Raw genomic sequence first — 20474 nt, forward strand, 5'->3', positions numbered from 1 at the left:
TGCCTAGTTTTTCAATCTAAATAGACTGATAATTGAAGGCAAAACTAACTGTTGCAAAGCAAATCCAGACCATGAAATCCCTTCTCTTAACTGTACATGTTCTGATTTCAGTTATATTAACTTGACACTGCTGTTACTCCACCCAAATAACATAAGGCACCATGAATGACTCCAACTCCCACTTAACATATCCCAGTAACCCATTTGGTAGAGCAGTGCTCACACCTAGGCTTTACAGAAGGGGAGCAGGAAGAGAGGCAAACTAGTAACTGGACTTTCAAAGGGTTAAAACCATCTCAACCACTAACCTAACTGGGAGGGGGAAACAAAACTGATGAGCATACTTTGAGAAATGAGTTAGCATGGTCCCTGGGTTGGCATTTACCCCAGGCAAACATCAGGCGCAAACTGGGCATCAGCTGAATGGTTTGTCTTCAGGTGGTTTGTATGTATTTACAAAGATCTGACTCTAGATTTATGTTATTTTAGATAATTCTGTCTTACTGCAGAGAAAAAGTAAATGACTCAGTTTTACAAAAATAAACCAAAAACAAACAAAAAGAGAAAAAAGTAACCTTATCTGTACAAGAAACACACTATCTTTTAAAAGATACCATAACTAATGCAATCTTATTTAATACTCAAGATGCACGCACGGAATCTGCATCCTAGGTTTAACCAAGACTGTACCAATTAGCCACATCTATGAAGAAAAATGTGTCAGCACACGAAAGCCAATGGTGCCACTAATGCCTCAGCAGGTAAGCTCTCCCCTCACCATTAACTATGAAAATCTAGGTCTCTGTAGAATCCTGCTCTAATTTGGGATTTATTTTGCATTTGTGTTAGGCATTTCATTCTCCCCCATAATTTTCACAACCACAAGCATTTTGGCCTACAAGGAAATTATGGATACATGTTCTTTTTTTTAAAACTTTATTAAATTATGCAGTAAGAACCCATCTCCACACAAGTGTTTCATTTCTGGATAGCAGAGGTATAATACATGAGCCACAGGTGAGTGCATTACCCCTCCCTTCCCCCCAGCTTCCATGACATAAAACAGCATGTAGAATACACTCTTGCTTATGGTGCTCCAAACAGATTGCTCGTAAGGTTATTTTTAACTGGAGAAAAGTAAAAAGGACCGACAGTGTCAAGTGTCTCGTCCTGCATACGAAAGTTCTTCAGTGCAACATTCAAACACCTTCTTTCTTGCAATGTGTGGCATGGCAGAGGGTTCAGGAAGCAATGGCAGTGGAATGCATTCGCATGGGTGTCGTTAGATATGAAGCCTGTGACTTCCCTAGAGTTAATCAGGCAATCAGAATGCAAAAAAGGCCGTGTGTCTGCTGGAAATCCTCACACTTCAAAGTGCATGTCCACGAAAAATTGGCAACAGAAGAGAAAGTGAATTCTAAGACCTACTGAGGAGGCAGAGCAGTCAGCATAGTGCAAATACTGAAAATAATACAGGTTTGGCTATTACTTATGCCTGGTGTTACTTTATGGTATCCGAAAATTACTAGCCAAGCTTTCTACTCAGATGAACTGCTGCAAACCCATTCAGTTAAATGAATTTTATGTCAGTAGCAGGCTTGGCTCAAATCCTTTAATACTTGTATTCTGATTGAAAAAATGCTGTATTTAAAGTGTGTTTTACTCTGAAAAGTGACTAAAATGGCATAAAGAATCTTCCTGCGTCTATTGTTTTTCAGCAACTGTGCGTCATGAATTCCCCAAGTTTACAAAAGGAACCATTTTATACGTAGCTACTCAAATTTACCTGGGTTGAGAACACCAGTGTGCGCTTCTGCTTTAGCTATCAGCACCTGTGAGATTCTGTGGTTGTTACTGAGTTGTGGTAGGTTTGTTTGCTCTAAGAAAAGGAAGCTGCCTTCTCCTACACATGTCCCACTTGAAAACAAACTGGCAGACAAGCAGGACATTGATCTAAGTAAGGAGATGCCATTTTTAGAGAGACTTTTCTGACCATAATCACACTTTGAGTGCAGAAGTGATTAAAACACCCAACCAAGCAGAAAACTGTGGTGGAAGATGCACTGTGGATGCATTATTGAACAGCCATCTACAGAAGTAATATGGTAAAGGAAAATTACTTTGCAGAAAACTTTACAGATCTAGGTGAACAAAAATTGGAGAGTCCTTCATTTCTTGGATTATACATATACCCCTGTGAACTGAAGCATTGTAATTTACAAGTGTAAACTAAAAGTAATAGGAAAGTGAAGTAAAAAGCATATCACTCTACCTCCACCAGAACATCACTTTATTGTTTATCTGTCATCAACAATGTAAAACTCTACTAGATACTCTATCCTGGTTTTTAAAAAGGTAAAGATTACATTGGATTAGCTACGTTGTACGAAAGAAACTACAGCAATCACAGTAGAATGAGATTGGAGGGACAATTTGAATTACAAAAAAGTGTACACTGCAAGCAGAGGGAAGTGCATGTTAAATCAAATGCCTGTAGGATTCATTACTTTTAAATGCACAGTGACAATTTGGAGAAACTGTACATAATAGAATCACAGAGATGACTTTAAAATAACCGAAATTACATTTTGCATTTGACCATCCAACTCATAAATAATCATTGATGTTTCGTATTTTCAGTGCTTTTGGAAAAATTTGTTTACCAAATGAAATTTAAAGTTGGTAATTTGACTAAACTGCGAAGTAGAAGGATTGAAATAAAAAGTATATTGGAAGTACGCCTAACCTACAAGAATAAGCCAAGAGGGGTATATGCAAGGAGAGGCTGGGAGGGAGGAAAGAAAGGAAAGAGGAAAGGGAGAAGAGAACAAAGGCTTTTTCTTCTATCTCAGAAGTTCTTCCAATGCAGCGTATATCTGATGTACAGCTCTTTGCTTTCAGTCCATTTCTGAAGTTCACATTTTGTAGCCTTTTCCTGTACTAACTGGTCGACTCAACCAGCACTGTTGCCACGCAACAAGAGTAACAAGAATCTGAATGCATCAAATCTTCCCTTGCTGTGATTTCTTCATGGCCCCATTTTTTCCTGTTTTTCTTTGACCAGGGTTCGGTGTTTCCTGAATTGTTCACAGGGTCAGGTGGAATTGAGTTCCAAATCACTCTGCGGTTTGTAGCATCCCGATTTCTTTCTGCAGCTAACCCCCAGACACGTTTGCAGTTCTTCCATAGCAGAAAGACAAACCGTGTTGCTCAAGCGGTGAGCTTTCACCCTTGACCGTGGGGGTTGCAGACCATTGTGTTTAGCGTATCCCTGAGTGCAGCTATCCTGCAGGATTCACTTCCCAGTGCACCGAGATTTCCTAGGTTTCCTCAGATTAAGCCCCAGTATGCATCACCACCGACTGTGGTGCGGCTATGGATGCCTGAGGCCGAGTTGATTCTGGTGGATGTCTGACCTCGCTGAACCAGACTGATCTGCTTTCTCCCTACTCATACCCAGGCAGTCCAACCTTCATACAGCTGAGCCAAGTTATCTAGATTAGTTGCTTCCTTAATGACAAAGTCAACCTATTAAAAAGGTCAAACAAGTAATTAAAAATAAGCCAGATTTTTAAAAGTGTTTAAGTGATCTTAAATGTTACTGTTGAAAGTCATCTGCAAATACAGAATTTCAGTGAAAAAAGATCTACAGTAACTGTAAGCAATCTTGCATAACTCTGTATAGCCCACATAAGAAGTAGGAGTTTGTACTGCAGGGGCAGACCAAGATCAGACATCATCTCATTCATAGCCCCAGTCTTGAAACATTCTCAAGTCACAACATTCTCAAATTTACATGGACATCTGGGTCCCCTGCCTCAACTTCTCAGAGTCACTAGTGTGGTTGTGTTATGCCAGAAAACACAGACAAGTTCTGTCCTTTATCCCTGGACATCAACAGCTGTGTAACATTTGTTAGCTTACTGATAAACAAATGGCAATTTTATCCAATTCATGAGTTTTATATAAATCTACGATACAGAAAACAAAAGCATTTGATTAAAAAAACCCCCACAGCAATACAAGGCAGCAGCATGCCTTGATTTGTAGTGGAATACAAATCACACTTCAAAAGGGACCCCCATTCACTGTAGGATTTTAATCTGCAAGGCATACTTCAGCATCCACACACATGTGCTTCCTACCAAATATTTAAAGTGAGGACCAGTATTGGAACTTCGCTATTTTCAACTCACCTGTTCAGCAACAGACATTCTCCTGTTGGGATCCACATCTCGGCCCTCTAACTTGGCTTTGACCCGCTTCCACACGCTAACTGCATATGAATTCCTTTCCTGCACAGCTAAAGGTACAAAATAAAATGAATTCAAGTTTACATTCCTGCACAGAGGCCCACTAAGGTGTTTGGGGGTTTTCTTGCTGTTGTCAGTGGTGGGTTTTTTGGTTTTAATTGTTTGGGGGTTTTTTAGCCTTGTTATTTACCTTTTCCTGTTTTAGGGTCCCTGGCTGTCTTTTTGGGACTACAGGCAGCACTTCTGCCAGTTCCTGGGACTGTGCTCGGAGGAGTATCTGCTGACGTGGCGAGATTTTTCTGAATTAGCTTTCTTGCATTCTGTGACATCACCTCTGGCTGAGTTTTCTGCCCTGTATTGCTACGTACAGCTGGAAAGAAGTTATTCAAAATTATGCATTATAGAGGCAAGAAAAAGCACAAGTGTATCAAATGCAGCTATCAGTACTTGTGTACAAATGTGTTTTAAATTGTACTTTAAACTCTGCACCAATTCTTCTCTCTTCAATCTTCCCGTTTTCTAATTTCCTTCACTTAATAAAGAAGAAGTTTTGTTCCACTGCAAAACATTTATTTTAATTCTATCATTTTGTATGGCACTTAGAAAATGCAATTCTTGTTCTAGATAGAAATCAGGAACCTGTGTTTAGTCCAAATATTGACAGTAGAATAAATCTTAAATAGAAAGAAATCTATGCTCATGAGAAAATCTCTGGTTTTAAGTGTAAAGTTATGAACATTTTGCATGAATGACCTTGTAGGGTTTCTGGATTGATTTCAAAGTCACCATAAATTTTCGTACTGATTTCAACAGAAATTACCATTCGTTGAGATATGTGACAATGTGTTCCATGTGTTCTGGGCTTTGTGGCGTAAATCCAGACCTCAAAGCTATTCAAAGGCTAGGGTAAGCGCTTATTCAGTATTGCATGGTCAATAGCTTTGATTTTATAGGCTTTTATAATCTTATAGAGACTGTATTTCGAGATTTAAAAGTTATGGTCCCCTCTCTAAATATAAATTCCTGGTATTTTAATATTTGTACTTTTTCAAGCATTACCTGCAGCAAAGGTTGGCTGATATGTAGCAGCTGATGTTGGGCTTGAGCATTCATTTGATGTATCCGTGACTAAGGGTGATGCAAAACCCACCAGATTATTGTAGACACTAGGAAACAATGGAGTTGATAAATATTCATGAAACCACTTGACTTACCAAAAACTCAAAAAGAAAGTTAAGCTAAATTCTGCAAAAGAGATTTCTGCATTCTAAGACTCAGAATGAATTCTAAGACAGACAGGGTACCAAGTAGATTCCCTGTGTTGGCTGTGTTTCTGCTATGTACAGGCAGACAAACAAAATGCCTTTGCCCGGGAGAAGGTGACTTTCTTACCTTTGGCTCTGTGTTTTTAGTTCTTTCAAGGTGGGAGTTATTTCCTGCAGCATTTCAACATGTTCCTGACTGCGGACTTGACCCATAACCTGAACTAATGTAAACAAAACTGTCTGAATATTATCTTGCCACGATTTATATTCACCCAAGAACTGCCTAACACTATTCTCATAGGGAACATCTTCACCATCTGCCAAAGCTGCTTCTTCATCCTGCAACAAAGACGTGCAAAAAGGTTAACTATTCACTATATTTTGGCTAAGAGAATAAAGCTGAGCATTTCCTAGCCGTTGCAGCCCCTCTGTCATTTGACTACGAAGAACCATAATTTTCAGTAGTTACATTTGAAGAAAATAAATTTGTAAAAGATCAAACATTTTACTGCTTAAAACCCAAGAGGATTTGTAAACACAAAGAAAACGTTTCAACTGCCAAATGAGAGAAGATGTTTAATTCAGCCAGAGCCTGATTAGCCTAACTCTAGAAATAAAGCTTTGTAAGCTCTTAGAGGTGAAATGAATTTTATTTCTTGAACTCCATATAAATGAACACATTTCAACGTTTATCTAAATACTTCAAAAAGTATATTTTTACAAGTGTTATTTTTCCCCTTAATCTATACTGGTTTGAGGAATAACTTTAATGAAGTTTTAGGCATACCTTTGCCATAGCTTTCAGTAGATGTTTGACATCTCCAAGTTGTCTGTTATGACCTGTGAGCACAGTTTTAATACTATCCACCAGATTCTGAATTGTTTCACAGACTGTTTCTATTTGCTGTTCTCTTTCTGTTTGTACTGTCCTCTGTGTAGATATTTCCTGGGTCAACTGCTTGTGAGCCGAGTGAAGCCATTCAGAGCTGCCAATAGGATGTTCAAGACCAGTGCCCTAAAAATAGCAGAAACACTTTTGTATTTGTATCCAAAAGATAAAATTCAATTACTGTCCGGATGCTACTGCCAAGTGTTTAGCAGCTGATGGAATAAACTCTGTAATCCACGACCCATTAGGAGGGATACATAACACTGATTTAAAATGAAAGCCAAAATTGAGAACTTGTGATTATACAGATTCTGTAATGTTACATATTTTGCTTTGACCTTTACTTACCACTCTCTGAAGCAGTCGAAGTTCCAGTTCAGAGACTGAACTGTTGAACTGCGACGCAAATGAACACATCTGTTGACAGCGTTTGAGAAGTTCAAATAATGCAGCATCAAGGTTTAAGGCTTCTGCTGTTCTAGTACGTAAACTTTCAAAATGAATGATATTACTGCAGAGGAAAGTGACCTGAAAATCAAAGCAAGAGTGAGAAAAATTATTCTATGTAAGCTGTCTATTAGACAAACTGCATTTGTTCCATGTCCTTAGAAGGGAGAATTTTAAATACAACGGTAAAGCTGCTCAGTCACAGTTGCAGTATCATTTCAGAGTCATCCAACCCTGCAGCAATTCCCCCAGAAATTACTCATAATGCTTTTAGAGTAGAATTCCCAGAAGTATTTGGTTATTTATGTTTGCTCTTTAGATGCTGAGGAGGAAAAATATCTTCTACATAAATCTCAAATAGGAAATACAGAGTGAGTACACTTACAAAGTCAATACTACTATACTTCTGTACAGTACCTGACTTGCTCTTTGACTTTCTTTCAGTACAAGGTTTCTTCTTTCAGCAATAGTGGCATCAAAATCTTGCAAGACTGGTGCTAGTGCAGGATTAGCACCTCCTGCCCATTTTAAACGCTGCTCAATACTTGCTTCAAGTGCTGCTAGTTTCTCCTGTGTCGGGAACAAAAAAATATATACATAGACAATCCATACAGATATACATAATCTTAAACCTAACTTGAAAAAGAATTATGCATGTAACATATGCAGACACATTCTTACACTCATATATAGAAAAGAATGTGGTACTCATGACTGACAAATGTTATCTTACACTGTTTAAAGGTTTATTTTCAGCACACATCGCAACTGGATTTGATTGTTATGGAAATAAAGTCACCCGTCTAGGTTTTAACCCACCAGAAAACCCCACACACACCAAACCAAAAGCAGGTTGAAAGTAATCACATTTCTAGACTAAAAATTATATAAAATCATAGGAGTCCTGAATTATTTTACAAATAATCTTCAAAAAACTACTACAAACAGTAACTTCACAACTAAAAACAAATAAAAATTCAAGAAGCTGAGCATTATTTAAACAATTAAACATTCTATATTACTGGTATCCAACAGTCTAAAGAGCTGAACCAAGCCACAGCACACAAACTTTAACACACAAAATAAATCATTTGCCTGGATCTACAAAGGGAGCTTCTGACACTTAGTAAGATAATAGTAACTAGGTCAGACAAACTTAAAGAATAGATGCATGATCAGCCTTGAGAAGGAAAAGTACTTTCACATACTTGTATTTTCACTTGTGAAACAAATTGAGTGATATTCCAGAAAGAATAGTTTGTATGAGATGGGAAAAAAATCAAGCAATGTAACAGTATACATCAGACAGGCTTAAAGAGATCAGTGAAAATACCACTAAATTTGTGCTTCGATAGCAAGAAAGAGAACATAATCCAGACCTGGGAGATAATTTTGCTATTTGCATTAAGTTACATTCCAATATGCTGCTGAACAAACCTCCCAAAGGTAATAGTACCTGGACTGTTGCAATTGAAGCTTCAATCTGACTAAGTGTGTGAAGTTTCTTTTTCATGCTGGCTAAAATTGCAGAACGAGGTGGAGGAGTAACAGAAATAGCTTGTGGGCGACTGATGAGGAGATCTTCATGCTGCCACTTTAAGGAAATAATGGGAACACCTGATCAGCCATACTTCTCATCACAAAATACTTTGCTTCACAAATAGTAACTGTAGTACTCTGGCACACTTCATAAGTAAGGGAGTTTTAAAAGGGCTTGGTGTGAGATGATACCGGCATGCTTAAAAGTTCTAAATCGTTAGTGCTAAATTATATAAGTAGCTGTAAATTGTGTTTTGCTGGCTTGAATATTTATACCATAAATCAGTCATTAACTTACTAGGAGTGATTTACACTCATTTTGCTGATTTAAAGAAAAACCCATAAACAGCCAGAAACAATTCCCTTGTGATGCATTAAAACAAACACAGTTTTGCTTACCAGCCTGTTAAATGGTTCATTAACTGACATGGAGAAAGCCTTTACCCTTAACCTACAAATCACTACAAAATGAAGATCATTGATACTATAATACAACTAGATACCAGCATACAGCTCAAGTTGCACAGTGGCATTTATCTAAAGCCTCAGAGGAACATTTTCAGGATTGATACAACTACTATTTATATTTTGTCATGAGGCAAACAGTGGAGCAAGACGACATTTAATGCATTGAAACTTAGAAGGAAAGGTACAAGATGACATTCGGCAATGAATATCCTCTGTTTTAAGCAATCTCCTCCCTTAAAGTCATAGTCTGTTTGAAAAAAGGGGGAGAATGGGAGAACATGGCTAGTAAGAAAGCCAGTGAGTGACTTCTTTTCTAATAAATGACTTAATACATGTAATTTCTTTTCACTAACCATTGACTCAAAAAAGAATGTACACCTTTGCACATTTGAATCTTATAAAGCAGCTAGTCTTCAAGAGCAGCTGGCTGTAACTTTTCCTTATGCATTGACAGAAGAATTTTAAACCAAAATACTCCATCAAGTCCATTAAAATACTCTTAAAGCCCATTCAACAAACAAAAAAGTTTTTGTACTCATGGTAACTAAGCTCACTTTCCAGCAGACACAATTTGGAGAGAAATGTGTTTTGTGCATCGTGGTCTTACCTGGAACATGGCAATATGCAGCTGTACTCTCTGAAGACTGGTCTTGCAAGATGAAATACTGGTTTCAAGTCTGCGCACTAGATCATGCTTCTTCCACGCTGTATCGTATGAACTAGCTAATACTGTTGCCCTGTTCATGACCAGCTGCGAGAACTTGCCAATTTGGATATTGTGCTCCACAGCTTTCTTGCACAGGTCATCTACAGAAACTTTGCTTTCTGCTCCAAAGTCTTTAGCCTCTACCTGAGCAATGATATCAACACCCAAAGCGCTGATGAAGCTGCACAAAGTAAGTCCCAAAGCTTGATTTGGAAGTCCAATTAAAAGCTGTCTCACAAAGTCAGCTGTAAAAGCCTTGATTGGTTTGGCCATTTGGTCTTCACTAAAGCAAGAGTTTCTGTAAAGGGCTTTCACATTGACAATTTGAACAGGTCCATTTACTGCATTCTGCTCTTCAAGTGAACTGATACCTTTTAAAGGACATAAATGGTATTTTTGTTATAAACAAAACATTTGATGCATCTAGAAAATTATTATGACTTATCTGAATTATTATCACAACAAGATAACAGGAACTAATTTTTAATTTCTGCATGTGTGCCACATATGAAAGTTAGGTTACAGTAAAAGTGACCATTTTACATTCTTCTCAGAAGGACACAGGATGAAAAGCGGACACAGCAATACTGAATATTTGGTAAGATTTCTTTACCTGACAATGTTTTAGAGAAGGTACCACAGAGTCTGAAAAATTCTTTAATTGTTTGCAGTCTCTTCAGAAAGAAAATTTCCTCTAGAACTTGCCGATTATTGTCATCATCAAAGAAGTTAACTTGGGTGCTGCGGGCTTCCCTGATTATGTCAATCTTACGCCAAGCAACAGGTATTTCCATCTTGTTTAGCTGAGAAATGTAAAGGAAATATAGTTTGTTATTGTAAAGCTTTCGTATTCCTGACTCAGAGTACTCTGCAAAGAACAAATCCATACCTTTTCAATCAATAAACCAAATGCAGTTTCCACTTGAGCAAACATTCCATCAAACGCTACCAAAAGCATCTGTCCAGCTGACATTTTGGGAGTTTCATCCACTGAACCGTTTCTTGGCTGAATCAGTTCACCATACTGAGCATGAAGTACTCTTCAAAAAAATTTATGTGGTTTTAGTTAGTTTACAAGAAATAAATAGGATTTTCTTAAACTGATCGATTCCCACAGCCAGAGCAGACTGGAATTAAGATGCATCTGAACACGGTGAAATCTTTGCCTGCTCTTCCTACTCCTCTTCCTCTACTTACCACATAAATCTTAATGCTGGTCTCATAAGAACAGCTAAGGCTACCGCATAAGACAGGATTGTATTAAAGGACCGGCTACAAAGCTAACTTAAAATGCAGGTCGAGGATACAAACTATACTTCCTATGAGCATGCTAAAAAAGGTTATGAATAGTAAGTGATGTAAATATCACCTTTCCTTCATGAAAATCAAGTACTGGTTTTAAAACATACACATGTAAACGCCTGAATGCACCACAGGGTAAAAATGTAGAAGATGAGGTCTTGTTTACAGCTTACTGCTCCTGAAAGGGTGGTCTTTATACTCTCCCTCCCCTATATCACTTTTGAACCTTAACTAACAGGCTGAGCAGGCTTGCCAATGGGTAAACCAGGGAGAAAATTAACCTAAGAGAAAAAAGTAAATAGTTTTCAACTGGTATAGCAGTCTGCATTGCAGCATTGATGGAGCCACCATATCTGGCTTAAGGGAAACATCAAGATCACTTCTATGAGCAAGAAGCTTTTGAATTGGCTCAGTTGTCTACCAAGAACTTCCACGCAAAGGTACTGTCCCACATTACGAGATGCACAAGCCTTTTTGTTTGGCTGGGATTTTGTTTATTTCTGTTTTGGGTTTGTTTTTTCTTTGATGAAGTCACCAATTCGTCATACAAAAGCTGCTCATCAAACCTCCTGATGGAAAAGTTTCATAATTACAAGCTCTCCCTTTCCCAGGTTCCTCCCACAAACTAATGGACCAATTTCTATTTTTAGCATCCTTTAACTTCAAGTATAAAACCACAATTGTATGTTTTAGACAAAGCTGACTACCAAAAGTCAACTTCAGGCAAATGTAAATGTAACTTGCCATAGTTCTGTATGTCTGTGTATGCATGTGGATAAATGCACAACCACATAGAGAGGAAACGTGCACTTTAGACACTGCACTCTGCTTAAGGGTAAGCTTGGGCAAGAAAAGCCTGTACATCAAACAAATATTTAGACAAACTAATGTTGTGCAGTCTTCAGTCTCTCGTACAAGAACTGAAAATAAAAGTGATTTACCTTGCAACATCAATGTAATGAGTATGTGTTTCTTCCTCTAGTCCCATAGCAGCATTTCTTAAGTAGGCTTGAAGAGATTCAACCAAAGTTTGCAAAGGGACTCCATCAGTTGTTTGTTCAATGAGATTATCTAATTCATGGAGCATACTCTCTAAAGTATACTCCCCTTTCATTAAGCACCTAAGCGCTTCAGGAAAAATGATCTGTCGGAAGTTTGAGTTCAATTCCTGTTGGGAAGCAGGTATGAAAACGTAAGAAATTTTCCCCTCTCAAAGAGTATCATATACATCTTTCTCATTTTAGTATTACACCACCCTGCAGCAGACACTACCTGAAAGATAACATGATGGTGGTCAACCAAGGGTCAAAATTGACTTTTTTTAGTTGAAAGAAATCAGGAATACATTACACTCGGTACAAACCCAAAGGTTTGACATTTGCGCAATGTAGCAACAACTACCCCAACTGCATCATCAGCAATACCTCACAGCAATCCTCAGCAGAGCATTAGTGGTACAGACATCTCACTTTACAGTCAATTTAATCAAATTAGATAGCTTTTCTTCCCATTGTGTAACTATAAAAGAGTAGGTTAAATTATTTACTGAATTTATGATTTGCTAAACTGACTGGACCAGGCAAGGGTGAAGAATCAAAAAACTTGCCAGATAGTGATTATTTTATTAGAGTCCTACTCACGCCACAGAAATCAATGCAGTTAAGAACAACAGTACCTTAAGTGGCATAAAGCAATTTTCCCCAAGCAGAATGGATCAGAGGGCTAAAGGCAGCTATACAAAGAACCAACCAATATGCTCTGTCTCCAAAATGAGACAAGACACACCAAAAAGAAAAAGATTAGCTATCTTGGCTGCTCAGTGAGCTACACATCCTACCTAAGAGCTCACAGGGAGGAAACAATGTGTGGGTGAAAGATCTCAGCTGCAATTGCCTGCATGTTTCTGAAAAATTTCTGAAGTGTTCATACTTTGGAGGGAAGAAACAACGTGACAAAAAAATCTCAATGTGTTTACACAGCTTGGTAGGAGAATATTTTTCCAATACAATACAGTGGAATCGAAAGCCGCAATAAGCTATTTACACCAGCAACAGTTTATAAACCATTTGAGTCTTCACCAGGTGTTTTATTCAATCTGCCACCAATGTCTTTTTGTTTGTTTGATAAAGGTGGAAACATTTCTAAACCAGAAAATTATAAATGCAGCGTTTTTTTCTCCTTCCCAATCTTGGAGATAGGGGCCTGTAAAACAGGCTTTCAGAATTTGTTTCAAACTACTTGTTTCAGGTGAAAATAAGTAAGACTTAATAGGAGCAGAAAACAGACAGAGCAGAAATTAAATGGTTTGGAAATGGTTCTGAACTGCCAGCAGCAGAACAAAAGAATGAAAGCGAGACATAAAGCTGGTGTGTCTATAAATCTGGTACTAACAATTACTACGGTTCCTTAATTGACTGCAGTTTTTACTATTTGTCATGTACAGATCAAAATGGTTTCTTTCAACTAATGTAAATGGCAATAGCAAATGCCAGTTCAGCTCAACCAAATACAGCAATGAAGATGACTAAGGTCCAACAAAATTAAAATCACAGCAGCTCCATAAACAAACATTTAGCCATTTAAGGAATAAGATGTGAAGAATGGCTTAGCTGAAGCCTTAGAAGTTTGGGGATGAGTAAAGGAAAAGTAATATAAAAGTATCACCTGAAGTGAGATGTATACTCCATTTGCTAAGTGAACAGCTTCTGATGCTTCAATTGGGTTAGGAATATCTAAGTCCTGAGGTACAAGATGACACTGCTTCAGCAACTGCACAAGGCATGTAACATTCCCACTCATGCTGCAAAGCTCCTCCAAGAACCAGGCTCCATCTCTTGAAGTCAAATCAACCAGTTGCTCTCCAGCACTAGATGCTGCACCTTCCATCATCAGATTTCGCCTAGATGAATTATAACACTTAGACAACACGCCTGCTATTGCACTCCCCACATAATCATCACTTGAATATTCCTTCCGTGTGGTCTCAAACATGAACACATACCAAAAAATTTCACCACAAGCAACTCACCTAGTCAGTGTACAAAGAGCAGAGATGATAACACTTGCTAAGCTCAGGGAGCCCTCCTCCCCATTTTCATGAAGGAAAACTTTAATGCAACGTTCAATTTCTTTCAGCTGCTCTTCACAAACAGGTACAGTAACTGCCTCCTGTTTCAAACGCTCCACCTGCCTGATAAGCCTGTTATTTATATCTGCTGCATAACGCTGTAGAGTCATTTCTGTAGCAGTTATGAACTGGCACATACTTGGAGGTGGTTGAGGAGCATATTGCATTTCATACCTGTAAAGCAAAAGTATAATGAGAAAATTCTTCCTTCTCAAGCGCTAGCAAATTGCTTTCTGCTTGGTATTCTGGAAGATACTCTGCATTTAAACAGCTGCCACATCACCTACTCCAAATCAACTCTAAATACCACAGCAGTTAATGGTATTAACTGTCCTAATGACATTTTCATGAAGTCCTAGAATGCACCATATTTCACACCTATTTGCAAGGACAGACGACAATCAGTGGTCCTTTGGGCAAAGAATTAATAGAAGACAATAAATAGGAAGGAAACGGGTTTTGGTGTAAGTGCTCAAATATAATCTTGTAAACCAAGCAGTAATAATGCCAAAATGCTTTAACTTTAGAAAAAGAAGGGGAAAAAAAAAAATCACTTGAAAATCTGCTTTAATAAATAATAAGAAAATTCTTAAGTGATTATTAAATATAGAAGTTTCTAAAACCCCTATATATCACTACCCTAAAGCCACAAGCATGGTTCTTCGTGTCAGTGTTCTTCTTGTAGTACACAGATTAAACTCTTGAACAGTGTTTTTAAAGCAGTTTTTCATCTTCTTTTCCAAATTTCTGGAATTACAACTTAATCTTGTCTTGCTTTCTAATTAGATCAGTCCTCACAAAAGTATTTATTTTAATTAGAAGATTAAAATCCTGGAGTAGCTTGAAAATTAAGTTCTTCAAACAATCCATTATTCTGTCAACTTACTTCCTGAAGATATCTTGACAACGCTCTATTGTCATGTTACAGATGAGTTCTTCCATCCAGGTTTTCCACTGCTCTATTCGGTGTTTCTGAAACACAGCTTTTGGATACTGAAGAGCTACTGTTGCATAGTTGTGCAGTTGTTCAAGACAACCACGTAACACAGATCTTCTCTGCTGGAGAAGAGCACCAACTTCACCTTCCAGTTGTTCACACTGACTGATGAGATGTGCCTGGCCTGCATTTTGCAGAAATGCTGTTGCTGGTACATAGCTTGGAGGACCTTTTAAGAAAGATGGTTAAAATTCAAGATGCACCTCTGAAGCACAGATTTCATAACATACAAATACTGAGTGTTGACATACTTTAAAAAAATATTCTTTTACTTGTGATAAAGACAACATCGAGAATTCATACTGAGAACTCTGAGGACAAGGTAAGAGAATAATCTCATGCCCAGCTAGGGTAAGATAGACAAGTTCCTTCAGATAGCTTGGCACAGAAGCCTTGAAAGTTCCAAATCACACTTTGAAGTATCCCCTTTCTTTCAATTTACTATATACAGGTCCTTGCCTTTAAATAAGAGGATACTCATAATACCTTCTGATACTAGTTATAATGCCTTCTGATACTCTAGTTATCTTCAAACCATTAAAAAAACCCACAAATACTGTTTCATACCTAGATCCATTTGTGTGCTAATTTCTTGAAGAAGACTTGCAAGTTGCGTTGCCTCTAAATTGCTGAAAGCAGTTTGGTAATGTGTTATCCACTGCTCAAACTCATTCAGCTTCACCTGGATTGCTTCCTGGACAGCTCTTTGTTGAGACTGCAATTGTGTGTGCTCAGAATACCTGAATTATTAAAGCCACAGAATTAAGTAAGTACTACAAGAAAAAAAGAAACCAACCACTTAACTATATTGAATACAAACCAATATTGAACAATACAACCACTTTGTTGACCAGAAAATGAACATATTTTCACCAATTACATAAAACTTTAACGATGTTGTGTTAATAATCAATTTTACTACAAAATAATGCATGTGCGTAGTCATGCAATTCTGAAATCCGTGATCAATTTCAAATAAACTCAAAAGTAAGTTAAAGAGTTAGAAACCTAGATGAAAACATTTTTGTGGTATTTATCAATAGCTGCATTATGTGAATTAATCTGATGTGACACCAGATACAGCACATGGTGTCTCTTGCCTTGAGGATCAAGTGTGGAACCTGTGTTATACTGATGGAGTATGAGACATAGGACATAAATAAGACTATTCAGTAGGAAAATGGTTTCAATAGTAGTTCCATACAGGAAGTGACTTGCTTACTGAAGAACAGCTTTTACCCAGCTATTAATCTCCCCCATGTATACATTTCTAATGTTTAACTCTTAAGTAAATCACTAAATCACCAACTGTATTGAACTGCGACATTCCTGACAGGATTCCTGGCTCTTCTATACCTGTGCTGAAGTGTGTGGGAGGGATGATCCACTCCTTCTGCACCTTCCAGAAATTCTATCTCCTCCAGTAGTTTTCCTTGTAACTTTTCTACATCTGTTAACTGTTCTTGCAGGTTCAGATACTCTTCTAAACTACTGTCCAATTTTGGCAGTACGGCAAGCATTTCATCTCTGTTCTTGAACCAGTTAACCTATAACCAAGACACAGACATTATACAACTGGACTTAATTCAAACAGGTAAGAGAAAGTAATATATGGCAGCACTTAACCCTTCAGTCATGTTGCTAACCTAAGACTACTTCCAGTGTTACAAGTGCTACAAGTGATGAAGCTTAACAGACAGGTAGACTGCTCTCTAAGCCTTGATTTTTATTCCTCTAGCTCAGATTCAGGCAAAACATTAAACCAAGTTTTAGATAGGACAAGGAGTAGTGGGTTTAAACTTAAACAGGCGAAGTTTAGGTTAGATATAAGGAAGAAGTTCTTTACTGTGAGGGTGGTGACGCACTGGAATGGGTTGCCCAAGGAAGTTGTGAATGCTCCATCCCTGGCAGTGTTCAAGGCCAGGTTGGATGGAGTCTTGGGTGACATGGTTTAGTGCGAGGTGTCCCTGCCCATGGCAGGGGGGTTGGAACTAGATGATCTTAAGGTCCTTTCCAACTCTGACTATTCTATGATTAAGCACACAGAAAATGAAAATTAAATACTTGCAAGTTCCACATAAGCACTTCCATTGATATAAACTGAATTTAGCTTAATAAAATTTGTGACTTATTTCTAATAAATGAGCATGTCTCCCAATACCCAAAAATGCAAATAAATGAAGTGAAAGCATAGGCCCTACTTTGGTTATAAAAAAGAAAGTTACTGTAGCAAGCTCACCTTTATCTCAGCCACTCTTGAAGAGAAGAGACTACGTGTAATATCTCTTTCCATTTCTCTTTTGCTTTGTTTGTTTTCAGCCTGCTGGCCACCACCACCATAGACAGCTCCAGCAAATCCTGCCTCCCCTCCTGCTGTCCAGTCCACCAGAGGATCATAAACAAAAGCTTCAAGCAACGTGAGCAAAGTCTCTCTCCCACGCCGCATAATATGAAGGACCTGCATTATATTTTAAACAGACTCATTCTGATCTTAAATTATCCTTATAGAACAGTGGAATTTTAAATGCAAAATACTGTACTTGAGTAGGCACAGAAACCTGTAACTTTGCTCTAACCACTACAAACACAGGAAGAACACCACAGTACATACAAATGCAGTTAGCCTATAGTAACACCAATAGAACTAAAGATTGCATTCTAGCCTTCCACACAAAGTCCAATTAAAATCACAGAAGAAAAGGCAAAGGCTTTATAAATCAGTATGTGTATCAGAATGTTTAATAGAAAAGTTTTAAGACAGTATTTGGCAAGTGACATCGCTCAGTTTTCTGTGAGTTTCCTAACTTACCTGTTCACAAGAAAGCCTGAAAACCCCTTCTACACCTGTGACTCCAAGCGCTGTTTCAATATTGTGTGTCATCCGGAATGGAACCTTCTCTGGTACCCTAAGGCTTTTACCTTTAAGATAAAAATTTAAGTTGTTTCTTTTAATTAGCAAGAAGGGAAACCTTTTATGTGAATAACATATAGCATTTTTTAAATTACCTTTTTCAAAGCAAACATTATAATCTATGTGGACAACTTCTCCTGTAGTCATATCTATAAGAACATTATCCAGATGTCTGTCTCCAAGACCAATGATGTAGCCAACCATGGACATAACTGCAGTGGATCTTGCATACGACTTTAAAGAGAGTTTCAGGAAAAAATTATTTGTGGGAATCTTCTGCCAACATATTGGACTGACTACCATCTTAAAACATTATTTTAAGTGTAAGTGTAAGACAAATCAAACCCAACTTATTCCAAGCTGTTTTCTATTTGTCTGATATCTCACAAGAGTTTTCATGTCTTAGGCTGATAATTCCAGTATAATAATGTAGAGCTATCAGATGCATACTCCTTTTTTATTTCAGATGGTACAAATGCCAACATTTCCTGTTACATGGAACTTCAGCAGTGCTAGCTCACCTAACTCACAAGTATCATTGCCTGAACACATCCCAGGCACTTGCTGCCCCTCACCCCATTAAAAACACTGCCTTTCAAAGAGAAAGTATTTGTTACAACTCACCTGTGTAACTCTCCACCATTCATCTGGTGTAGTACATGATGACCAGAGCTCCTTAGCTAGGAGATTCGGAGGAGTTGCTTCCATCAGTTCTTCCAGAACAGCCCTCATTACATTCAAGGGCCAGTCACGACGTGACACATCAAGACTAAGCCCAACTGCCTTCAAAGCGGGTCCAATTTTACTGTAGTAAAGTTCACTGGGCCTAGGCACTATTCCAGGATTCTGAGGAGTCTGGTAAGAGTCCTGAGCCTAGAAGAGGTAAAAATTGTAATTTACCTATTACAACGCATTACTACAGAGAAGTATCCCAAATTCAGTTTTGGTGAGAATGAAATACAAAAATCAACTCCTCTACTGAGGGTGACTTACACCCCAGAGAATTCTTTCAAAATTCAATAGTTAAAAAGCCTAAATAAACAAAACATATTGTTTTGGCTTAACTGTACACTTTATCAAGGAAAATTTTAAAAACATAACTGTAAAAACAGTATTTAGAATCAAATGAGAATGAGAGAATAAGATATGGAACTAAAATAACTTTAATCAAGGTTAGCTCTATTTGTTCAAAAACAATTCGCCTTGAATTATCATACAACAAGAGTATATTTATGTCATATATACTGTGTGTATATATATAAAAATACATATTGATACCTGGTGAAATCCCAAAAGATAAGAATATACTGAACCATTCTGTGTTACTATAAACATAACACAACCTTTTTAAGATAACATTATGGAGAACTGCAAAGCAAATCAGAATAAACGTTTTCCTTCTGAATTGTTCTAGCTGGCATAAGACAGAGTTGTTACCTTTTGTGCTTGTAAAGCAGCTTCTCGCTGTTGCCATCGCTTGTAAAGACCAAACAAAGGGGTAGCTCCATCCACCCACTGGATCAAGCCTGATCTTGTTCCCAGAGGTGTCACAGAGTAATGCCTTGCATGGAACCTTGGTGTCTCTTGACGGTTAATAGTAGCAAACATTGTGTTCACAATTGATAAGAACTGCATGATTCTTTCATCCAGATGCAAGTCTTCCAAACCTGCAATAAATTTTGTTTAAAATTTAATTCCTAGATTAAAAAAAAAAAAAAAAAAAAAAAAGCCTTTTTTGAAATCCTACTTCATTTCAGACTATGAACAGCTTTATAAATTATGTAGATTAAGGATGGGATGTTCAGCCTAAACCTACCAGCATTTACCTACCAGAATCACCAGTTTATGACAGCTCGCTCTATGAGCAGTACACAGAGGTTACTAACATAATGAATAGGTCTTCCCTTTCAGGGAAGGCAGAAAGTCTCTGAAGTTCTCTGCTGGGTGCTACATTAAACTCCTGGAAAAGGGCATCAAGCTAATCCTATCAGTATGCAAGTAGAATACTGTTTCTGATGCAACCCTGATAAAGAAGGGATCTGAAACATCTGACTTACACCTTCACAAGGCAAAATTCCTTGAAAATGTATGGTGAAGTGGGTGGTGGGGAGGAGAGGGAGCAGATGCTCCAAACGACTCTTTCCTCTGTATCAGGCAGGCAGATAAAACACAAGTTGCATCCATGCAGCTTCCCAACCTCGTTGCAGTTTAATTTATAAAAAGAGACAGTAACTTACATGAGAAAACTTCAGTTTCTTACCTTTGAAGAGGTAGGGATAGTTCTTCCCATCTGAACCCAGGAAAAGCAGCTTTTTAGGTTTGGTTTTGGTAGGCAGAATTGTGATGGTGCTGCCCACGCTATGAATTGTGACTGTGTCTCTGGTAGATACCTCTCCAGGAAGTGCTATTTCAGTGTTCATCATAGCAGCCAACCAAGGACTGATTTCTTCAAGTCGTAAAAGGTAACTAGCCCGTTTCTGTGCTCTTTGCTGCAAACTTAGCATAACCTGTTCCAAAGAAGGTTTTTTTATTTAAGTAGAGGTTCACCTTAAGTGCTATCATCAAAACAG

The 20474-nt window shown here is 37.9% G+C and overlaps 1 protein-coding gene across 1 annotated transcript in view; it reads right to left on the bottom strand.

Annotated features, from left to right (window-relative positions):
• Positions 1-2273: 2273 nt before the first annotated feature.
• The window catches only part of SMG1 (SMG1 phosphatidylinositol 3-kinase-related kinase), a gene marked incomplete at its 5' end in the record, with an annotated part of 57212 nt that continues 39011 nt past the window's right edge, over positions 2274-20474 (bottom strand). Inside the window, 24 exons of the mRNA XM_010016373.1 lie at positions 2274-3528; positions 4197-4303; positions 4444-4623; positions 5313-5419; positions 5646-5857; positions 6306-6533; positions 6756-6935; positions 7272-7424; positions 8311-8448; positions 9469-9938; positions 10181-10370; positions 10457-10607; positions 11811-12037; positions 13534-13768; positions 13898-14170; positions 14883-15162; positions 15561-15733; positions 16350-16540; positions 17233-17451; positions 17803-17912; positions 18000-18138; positions 18529-18777; positions 19342-19571; positions 20165-20411. Coding sequence (XP_010014675.1) covers positions 3451-3528; positions 4197-4303; positions 4444-4623; positions 5313-5419; positions 5646-5857; positions 6306-6533; positions 6756-6935; positions 7272-7424; positions 8311-8448; positions 9469-9938; positions 10181-10370; positions 10457-10607; positions 11811-12037; positions 13534-13768; positions 13898-14170; positions 14883-15162; positions 15561-15733; positions 16350-16540; positions 17233-17451; positions 17803-17912; positions 18000-18138; positions 18529-18777; positions 19342-19571; positions 20165-20411 — 4767 coding nt within the window. The remainder of the gene's footprint in view (positions 3529-4196; positions 4304-4443; positions 4624-5312; positions 5420-5645; positions 5858-6305; positions 6534-6755; positions 6936-7271; positions 7425-8310; positions 8449-9468; positions 9939-10180; positions 10371-10456; positions 10608-11810; positions 12038-13533; positions 13769-13897; positions 14171-14882; positions 15163-15560; positions 15734-16349; positions 16541-17232; positions 17452-17802; positions 17913-17999; positions 18139-18528; positions 18778-19341; positions 19572-20164; positions 20412-20474) is intronic.

Source organism: Nestor notabilis, unplaced genomic scaffold (genome assembly GCF_000696875.1).
Source record: "Nestor notabilis isolate BGI_N333 unplaced genomic scaffold, ASM69687v1 scaffold11266, whole genome shotgun sequence".
Classification (NCBI taxonomy): Eukaryota; Metazoa; Chordata; class Aves; order Psittaciformes; family Psittacidae; genus Nestor; species Nestor notabilis.